The sequence below is a fragment of the Triticum dicoccoides genome, chromosome 1B, assembly GCF_002162155.2.
Source record: "Triticum dicoccoides isolate Atlit2015 ecotype Zavitan chromosome 1B, WEW_v2.0, whole genome shotgun sequence".
In the NCBI taxonomy this organism is placed as follows: Eukaryota; Viridiplantae; Streptophyta; class Magnoliopsida; order Poales; family Poaceae; genus Triticum; species Triticum dicoccoides.
Window position 1 is genome coordinate 92,590,927 of NC_041381.1, and position 9,550 is coordinate 92,600,476.

The following is a 9,550-nucleotide window of genomic DNA, read 5'->3' on the forward strand; positions in this document are numbered from 1 at the left end:
GGCGAAGAAGTGCTACGCCAGGAGTATATATACGACGAGTGGCCGGAGTGTTAGGCCCAGGTGTACCGGTTTCCGGTTTCCGAGCGACAGGCAGTAGTTAGTTTAGGTTCACGCTAATGCGAGAGAGGGATACAAACTCATGTACTGCATAGTTCCGCTCTCACTCAAAGTGATAGCTCTTCTCGCGTATATCATTGTTTAGATGGATGACGATGTATTTGCAAGTAACGGAGACTTGTATCGCTATTTTCGAGATGATGACGAGAGACCACTTTGTGTTGGATCATGATCATGATGATGACATGATCTGATGAGACTAGTTGTATGTATATGCTATGATTACATTTGTATGTGTATGATATGTTAAAGATTATTGTATAAAGTCTATTCAAATACAAAACAAATATGCAGAAAAGAACTAATAAACTAGTAGTAGCGAGGGGGGAAAAGTTAGAAGTAGCGCCGCCTTACTAGTAGCGCTTCCCTCTAAAAAGCGCTGCAGATAATATCAACAGCGCTCTTCACTGAAGCGCGCTACAGCTATCCATGTATAGCAGCAGCGTGGGACGACAGGCACTACTGCTACACGTTAGCTGTAGTGCCTTATCAGTAGCGCATCGCCCCACGCTACTGATAGGCCTAAAACCCGCGCTGCTGCTAGGCTTTTCCCTAGTGGTGATCCGTCGCTGTTATCGTTGGAGTCATCGTTTTTGTGGTCCTTCCAACGGCGGAAGGGCGCGTAGGAGCCACGACAGGTCTATTTGGCCACCGCCTATGACCCACAGAGAAGTCGCTCGGCTTCTTCCTCCGCCACACGCATGGCCTCGTCAGGTGCGGAAGCGGCCCCAACGCGCCCGCCCCTTGTCTTGCCCTTGTCACAGATGAGGGCGGTAGTGTGCAGCGACTTGGCCATGCCGATATTGATGAACTGTTCGCTGAGGCGGCGCCGGCGCCACATGAACGTCTCCGTAATGGTCCTCGATCGAGGGCCCAAGCATCCGTGAGCACGTGGACCCAGTCTGACGTGACATCCGATGTCGTGAACGCTGGTCGGCGCTGCGCATTGCACCGCTCGTGTTGTTCCTCCTTGGACAAGTAGTAATGCCGCAACGACCAAGGTAATGCAGGAGGCGCCCACGAGCATTTGCGAGCACCATGTTAGGCTCCTGCTTCGTATCTATCTGGCGCCGACGAGGTGGTGAAGGCGGTGCCCTCTCCTTGCCGCTTTGAAAACAGGATGGCGGTGACGCTGGTCGGTCGAAGCGGCCCAGCGTGCTGAGCGGTGAGGCCGACTCCTCCTTATGGGGAGTATGATTTGAATGCCGCAGTTGCGCCAGGTGAGGGGGGCTCCTGCATGATATGGTGGCGAGGCGGCGATGATGTCTCCTCCTTGATGTGGTGGACATGCGGCAAGGGAGGCGTCAGGCCGCGGACACGGAAAGACTGTTCCAAGAGGAGCTTCAGGTGCGCTTGGTACTCCTCGTCCATCACGGTGCCTCCGTGACGAGTGGATGCTGCGGCTGCTCCTCCTTGTATGTCGGGGCGGTGAAGGTGAAGGCACCGGAGAACATGGGCGACCACGCCATGCTCCATATGGAGATCGGGATCCACCCACTGGCATTGAAAACCTGACGCTCTGGCCGTACTTTTCCATCTTAGCGGAGAGGAGAGGAGTGGCGACAGTGGTGCACGAAATGATATGAGTGAGGTGGCAGGGTGCAGAGATGAGATGAGATGCGTTTTGGCTGACGTCGACGCCCTGTTTAAATAGTCGGGGCATGCAGACCGACACCGCTTCAGTGAGTCACCGCGACCGGAGTAGGCTTCTCGGGCACTGCGTCCGCAACGACACCACTGCCTCGTGCGGTCACACCGACTGGCATCAAGACCGTTGAGTCGCGCCCGCTATGGTGCGGTGGACCAACATGAATGCGCGGGGACAGTTCTACAGCGGGACTCATGACAATGACTTTGGTTGGGGCCGAGTGAGCGGACGCGTACGTGGCATGAGTTAAATATCTTCCGGGTTTGGTGCCATTTTGCGGGGATTCAGACGCGCAGACGCGCCCGTGAACGTTTCTGGCACCATGTTGGATGGCAAAATTGGTTTGGACAACACAGTTCAAACTTTTGCGGGAGTTTTGCGGCACAACATTGTAGATGCCATTAGAACATCTCCAACAGTCCCGTCTCCGCAAAATAACCACCATTTAGGAGAAGTTCAATTATTTTTTTCCAACAGTTCCTTTAAACGCACAATTTTTTTATAGGATCCCGTGAATTCTTCAAAACTTCCACTCCATCTTTGCGAAGATGGCTCTCTCCGTAAAAGTGCCAAGTCAGCTAATCGTCATCGGAGTATGCTGCGCCCCGCCGGCACCATCGCCGACCACCACCCGCAATCGCCGCCACTCCACCCACCCGCCCACCCGTCGTTGCCGACCACCACCGTCCACCGAAATTCATTGTCGCCGTCGACGCCACCACCAAAAACCACTTTAGGGGAACTTAATATGGAAACTGAGAAAACCACATATACGTAGTATTTTTTTACAGGAGCTGTTGGAAATGATCTTACAGAGTACCCTTCCATCATTTATTTTGGGTGAATGGGCCCCTTGCTGGCAGTGAAACCCTTCCATCATTTACGCGTTTAGTGGGAGCGAGAAGACGGCGAAGTGGGGGAGCGGCCGAGACGACGAGCCGATTCCACTCCTTCAGCACCATCAATCGTGCGCCGGAGCTGAGAGATGAAGCGGCGGGCCACCATGGACCCCCACCAGGAGCAGCAGGCGGAAAGCTACAAGGTTTGCGCTCGTATCCCCGCAACACTCTCTTTGGAGGCATGCCCTAGGTTGATCTGCTTGTGAATGTGTCTGTGATTCTTGGTAGAACCGCGGAACGCAGGCCCCTTTTGTGGTTTTGTGGTGGGGGGACACGAGGGGCGCGATCACTGGTCTCACGGGGTAGTGATTTTCTATCCGATCGGTTCCAAGAGGATGTTTTTCTGTGTTCGTAGCCCTAGCCTCTAAGCCAATGCTTCCTGTGAAGTAGTAGTTGGTCGCTTTGGAGGCACATCTTGCGAGAATAGACTGGTGCTGGAGTCGATCTGGATTGGGGGCGTGTGTGCTGTGATTTCTATGTGAATTGTTCTTGTGAGGATTTGCACGTTTTTTGTTGGCAAAGCTGGGTTCCTTCTCCTCGAAGGAATCAACCCCAGTAGGATATTTGGAACACAAGGGGAGAAGAAAATCAAGTACTAGGAAAGAGAAGAGGAAGTATATCATGTGAAATGCCCCTATGTGTATTTATTTTTGATATTATAAATTCCAACCATCTGGGCTCCATTTCTGCGGGGTCAGGAGAAATTGTGCTTCATATGCACATCGTCTTATGATGCTACAAATGGCAATATATCAGACTGTTATATTGCAGTGTTTGTAGTGAGTAGTGAAAACTAAGTTGTTAGAATTTGTCTAATACCTAATGTTGGTTTCTTTCGGTAATCGGTACTCTAGTTTAATAAATAAATTCTCCAGAATTTGATGGCCCCATAGACACATGTCTACTTCACTCAGTTTGTGGAACTCTTTAAGTGTTATCGCTCATTTTCAATCAGTATGTGCAGCAATGCTTACCTTAGGCATCCTGGATTAAGAGTTGCTTAAATAATAACCGAGTGGTACGATGAGAAGGAAAGCAGAAAACAAAGTTCAGATGATCAGTGCTTGAAAACCATACATACAGCGCTGATTGAGGTTTACATGTGGTGTCAATGGCTTGTGTCTTTTTTTTTCGGCACGCACTAGTTTGTTTTGCTATGATTATTTCCTTTTGTTGTGCACAGATGCATTTCTAACAAGAAGATAGGTTGTTATATTTTAAAAACTTTGTGAATACTTATTATCTTCACTATTGTATGTCCAGATCCATGTGAAGATGCTGAAAACAGTTGCCATTGATGTGAGCTGCACCGATACAGTTGATCATATTAAATCTAAAGTTAGTGCCATTGAGGGGATTGACAAATGCTCGCAAGAGCTATTCTTTTCTGGGATTCACTTGAAGAATGATGACAAGCTTGCTGATTACAACATCATGGCAAACTCTTCTGTCGACCTTTTCGTCACAGACGGGATGCAAATTACTGTCAAGATTCCCTCGGTTGGGAAGACCATCAATCTCAATGTCAGGAAATCCAACAAGGTGGCTGATGTCAAAGCAGAGATTGAACAAAAAGTGGGAATTCTAATGAACAACCAAATCCTGATGTATGCAGGTCGACAGCTTGAGGACAATCAGCTGTTAAGTCAGTGTGACTTGAGGAATGAGCAGCCACTTCATGTTTTGGTTAGCCCGGTTGACAAGCTGCGCATTTTTGTCAATGTTAGAGGTGAAAGAACTGTTAGTGTAAATGTGAAATGCTGGTATACTGTTGCTGATGTCAAGTTGATGATTGAGATATCGGAGGGTTTACCAGCATCAACACATGTACTCATGCGAACTCAATCCGGTGTTGAGGTGGTACTTGCAGAAGGTCAAACCCTGCAGGATCAGAGTGTCAAAAACAATGATATTCTCGTGTTGCAGCAGAAAGTCCAGGTCTTCCTCAAGACATGGGAGGGGAAGAGCTTAACAATGTCTCTGCCACTGTCCAACACAACAGAGGAAGTCATGAAGAAGATTGGATACAGGCTGCCGATGAAGGAAGGCATGTACTATCTCTGCTACAGGGGCCACATTCTGTCTTCTGGAGATACGCTTGAGAAGCATGACGTCCAGAACAACTCCACCATTGATATCCGCCTTCGGAACTCCAGAGTGGTGGAACCAAAGCTAAAGAATGGCAAGGATGCTCCTCGTAACTTCATTTAGGCTAAGAGACAGAAGTAGGTTGCGTATTTTGTCAAGAAGGGATAGTATTTAAGTGAAGGTTTCTGACCTCTGGTTGGCCTGTGAATTGTGCTGCCTACTTATATTAGTAATACTTTTGTAGCCCGAGTGGCACGTTTAGCAGTGCTGTTTTTTTTTTGAACAACTAGCAGTGCTGTTGACTCCCTCCGTATCAAAATATAAGACGTTTTCGTAGGCCGTACAAAAATGTCTTATATTTTGTTATATGTGCTGCTTGGATTCCTGTAGGGAACCACAGCTTCCATGCTGGTCTTCTCTTTTCACTGCAATTTGCGTGCTTTCTGATACTCGTGTTCGTGGAATAGAAGATTCCAAGCTGCTTTAGTGGGAATCGCTAGAGTTGCACTCCCTCCGTTCCTAAGTCTTTGCAGAGATTTCACTATGAACCATATATGGATGTATATAGATGCATTTTAGAGCATAGATTCATTTATTTTGCTTCGTACGTAGTCCATAATGAAATCTCTATAAAGACTTACATTTAGGAACGAAAAGAGTAAATCAGTTGCTTCTCTTTTCATTGTAAATCAGTTGTAAATGAGTCACTGGTATGTACCCCGCCATGTCTAGTGTACCGCGGTCAGGGTGTCTGATCACTCCCTTCGAACTGATGAATCAATCCAACGGTACTTTCTCCCAATCACTCTTAGCGAAGATTTGGTGGCGCAGCAGGTTTGGAGCACGACGGCGTCCTGGACCGGCTACCCCGCTTCAGAGGAAAGCTACCGAGCAAGGAGAGCATCATCCGGGCATGCCGCAGTGACATGAAGCAATGGAGGATCGAGGGAGTAGCATGCATAGAGCACCCTTTCGGGCATGTACTGATGTACAGTGAGGAATTGGCATGCATCTAGCCTTGCTTTCCTCTATTTTTTATCTCTCCCCTGTCCCCTCACCAATTGCTTGATCAAACACCTTTGTCGTTCTCTCCCGCTAAATGAATGAAACACCAGCAATTGCTGGCTAGTTCAAAAGAAAAACTCTTAGCGGAGATTTGGATCGCCGGTGAAGTATAGCCAACCCTAAACGGGATGGTACATTACTTAGGATTGGTCTTTTTTACATTAAAGTATTCTTTATTGCGAGGTGATCATCATATTATATTTTACTAGAGTATCAACAATCTCTAAGGATGGATCTTCCATGCACCCCGCACACACCTTATTCCTAACTAGTTTGACTAAATCATGGATAGTACAATTAGTCTCTCTAGAAGCATGCTTAAAAATAGAAAGAATATGCAGGAAATCACACACAAGGTGATATATATCATAGAAAACCGTCACCGATGGACCGAAAGAGCTACCTCCATTTTTCATTGTCTCTATCACCTCGATGTTGTCGGAGCTCACCTTTGTGCGGTTACACCCAACTGTAGTTGTCAAATTGAGACCAAACCGTAAGGCCAGTGCCTCGGCCATAAACGCATCTCCGCACCAATCGATTTCCCCGTTTCCTACCGCGATGAATCTGCTATTCGAGTCTCTGATGACAACGTCATACGAGCCCTTGATTAAATCAGGGTCAAAAGGCTCATCCACATTTATCTTCACATAGTTGCTCCTTGGTCTTTCCCAATCATGTCGCTTGATCGTCGCCTTTGCATCACTCGCCATAGTATAATTAGCAACCAAAGCTTTGATTGTCATTACTATGAGCTTAGGTTCCTGAACCTTTTCATTATGCACTAACGTTTTCCTCTCCCACCATAAATACCAGGAACCAACAGCAATTGCTTCCGATGAATTTCCCACACCGAGGACCACACATTCTTTAGCTGGTTGTAGCGATAAATATCCTCGCACAACTTCTCCCGCATGACCCACAACGCATGTGTTGTCAATAGCAAAGTCCAAACCCAGTAACCGCCATACCTCTTTAGCTTTTGCACAAGTGAATAACAGGTGCTTGGTATCCTCCGTTCTTATATCGCATGTAAGACATTGCACATTGACTATTTATGTCTGTTTGCCAAAGTCACCCGATATGGTAGCGATCCTAACAAAGTTCGTCAGAGGAAAATTTTAACCTTGGCAGGACAGCTTGAGCTCCAGATCGTCCCCCATATCGGTGAATTTTGTGAGTTTGATTGTTTCGCTCGAGTCCTAGTTTTCCGTTTCAATCCCCTTGGTAAGGGGATTAACCAAACAAGGCCTCGTGGGCTACTCGTGGTTGATCCAGCCCGTGGATTCTCCACCTAGTAGAGATTGGGCCCTGGGGGATCCGTTCAAACAAATGAGGCATGTTAATCGCTACTAAAAAATTGTTAGGGTTTCTCGTGCTGCCGCCACCATCATCTAAGAAATTTAGGTCCCCTCGCCTCCGACTGCCATCTTGGCGTTGAGAGATGGAGGACCTCGTATCTTCAAAACCTCTATGTTCTTCGCCATCGTCTAGTGATCATCATACTTTTGTGAGAATAAATTTCCTCTCGTTCTTTTGGCGGTGCCATGAGATTACAGAGTTTTATGTCCTCACAGATTCTATTATTCATATATGATGTTTATATTGCTGTGTCAACCTTTTTCGTTGGTCTAACTCTTCGTGGAGGTGAAATCTTTCATTGATACCATGGCAAAGATATAGTGATTCGACGGGCTACACTTTTAGGGGATCATCCCCGGCCCAAGTACGTTCATCGATCAAGGCTTCTAATCTTTTTGGATGGGCGACTCAAGTCGCTTTCAAAAACCATTATTGATAATATTCGCGCGGGTGAAAGAGTGACAACATTGTTATCCTGTCCAATTGCAGTCTCTTTACTGAAGTCTATCTCTTCGAGCAGAGATTGACGAAGAGATTTCATTGTAATTCTTAGTCATAAGAGTTACTCCCCCTATAAATTATATAAGTGCATTTAGATCATTAAAGTAGTGATCTAAACGCTCTTATACCAAAAAGGCTTTCGTCCCGCTTTATATATAAAGCACCGATCATCAAGCACCCAGTACAAACACACACCACCACAACACACACACACATCCAGGGCAAGATACATATGCACTGAGCGCAGCAACACCACCCCTAGCACTACCACCACGAAGAGATGAAGCTACATATGACGAACCATGTGCTCCAAGGCAGCGCCTTCAGGAAAGGTACGACACCGGAGTGCCGCTACCGCCCGATCCAAGGATCAGAGTTTCCCCTGGAGCTGCATGACGGGCAATGAGAGCCACGACGACGCCTTCAAGAAGGGAACGATCTACGCCGCCGCCGGTCCGTCTGAAGATAGAACATGTTTTCACCTCGGCCAACACTCACCACCATCAGACGCCACACCTCGGCAACCACGCCGCCCACACGACCATGGTGACCGAGCAGCGCCAAGGCACGGGCTCTGCCCAAGAGCACCGCGCTACCACCACCAGGGTCACCGCCCCGGCATTCAAGACCTTGACACTACCTCACCCGAGACCGCCGCAACACCAATGAGAGAGACGAGCGGAAAGGTCCCACCTTTCACACCCCTGGGCAACCCCAGCGTCGAGACCCAATAGGTCGGCCAGAATTGGCATCCATCGACCCGTCCTGCTGCCCCGAGTGCGAGACGAACTCGGTCCTGCAGCACCGAGAGGGGGACGAGGTCAGTACTGCTGCACCGTGCGCGAGACGAGCTCGGTCCCGCAGTACCGGGCGCGAGACTAGCGGTGGACCGCAACTGGGAGAGGACACGCCCTCTGATGGGAGTAGCGCCCGGGCGACGAGAAGATGGAGCGAAGGGCGAGAGGGTCCAAACGCAGACGAGCCGATGCCGGAGAAGCCGGCCGCTGCCGCGGGCAGATCCGTCGAGCCACCGTGAAGCCGCCACGACACCGGGAGCCCACTCGCCGGATCTCCCCACGCCGCTGCCCACGGCTGGAGCAGCGGCCACGCCCGGCCGCTGCCCTACCTGCATCGCCCGATGAACTCCAAGCGCCGGAGCCGTCGGGTACGCACCACTGGAGCCACACGCCGTCGGCCGACCCCCAACGCCAGCCGAACGCAGCCCGCGCCGCCGCGAGGTCAGCTATGGCTGGGACGCCGACAACCACCCCCGACCCCCGACCCACACCACCACCTCCCCCCTGGTCGCTGAGGAAGAGGAGGGGAAGGCCGAGGCCGCCACTACTGTGCCGCCACCTCCGCCAGCCGGCTGCCACGGCGGAGGAAGCCGTCCGCAGCCCGCTCCTACCAGATCTGGATCGAGCCGACGCCGTCACCACACCAGCAGAGCACCACCGAAGCGCAGCCCATCACGCCACCAACACACCCGCGCGCAATCACATGCGCCGATGAGGGGCCGCGCCGCCACGCCCCGCGAGAACGCCATGACCAGATCCAGGCCGGCCGGCCCGTGCCAGCCCTCCCGCATGAGCGCGAGGAAGATGTCCCGCCACCGCCGGCGCCGGCCGGGCTTCGCCCGGGCACGCCCTCTGGCGGCGGGAGGAGGAGGAGGAGGAGGAGGGGAGAGGTGGTGAGGCGGCTGGCGGCTAGGGTTCCTCCACTGCCGCCCACGGGAGCGCCAGAGGAGGAGTCGGGGGAGTCAAAAAAAAAAGGCTAAACCCTAAACGCTCTTATATTAGTTTATAGACGGAGGACTTTGTATTTTCTTGGATCTTAGATAAAAAAACATGTTAATCCAAAAATAAATAAA

At 50.1% G+C, this 9,550-nt stretch overlaps 1 protein-coding gene across 1 annotated transcript; it reads left to right on the top strand.

The window, feature by feature from the left end:
• The first annotated feature begins 2,618 nt into the window (after positions 1 to 2,618).
• On the top strand, positions 2,619 to 5,035 carry LOC119321241 (polyubiquitin-like). Its single transcript, XM_037595014.1, has 2 exons — positions 2,619 to 2,807; positions 3,928 to 5,035. Exons 1-2 carry the CDS (start codon positions 2,751 to 2,753, stop codon positions 4,873 to 4,875), a joined length of 1,005 nt encoding a protein of 334 aa, XP_037450911.1. The 5' UTR covers positions 2,619 to 2,750; the 3' UTR covers positions 4,876 to 5,035.
• The last annotated feature ends 4,515 nt before the right edge of the window (positions 5,036 to 9,550 follow it).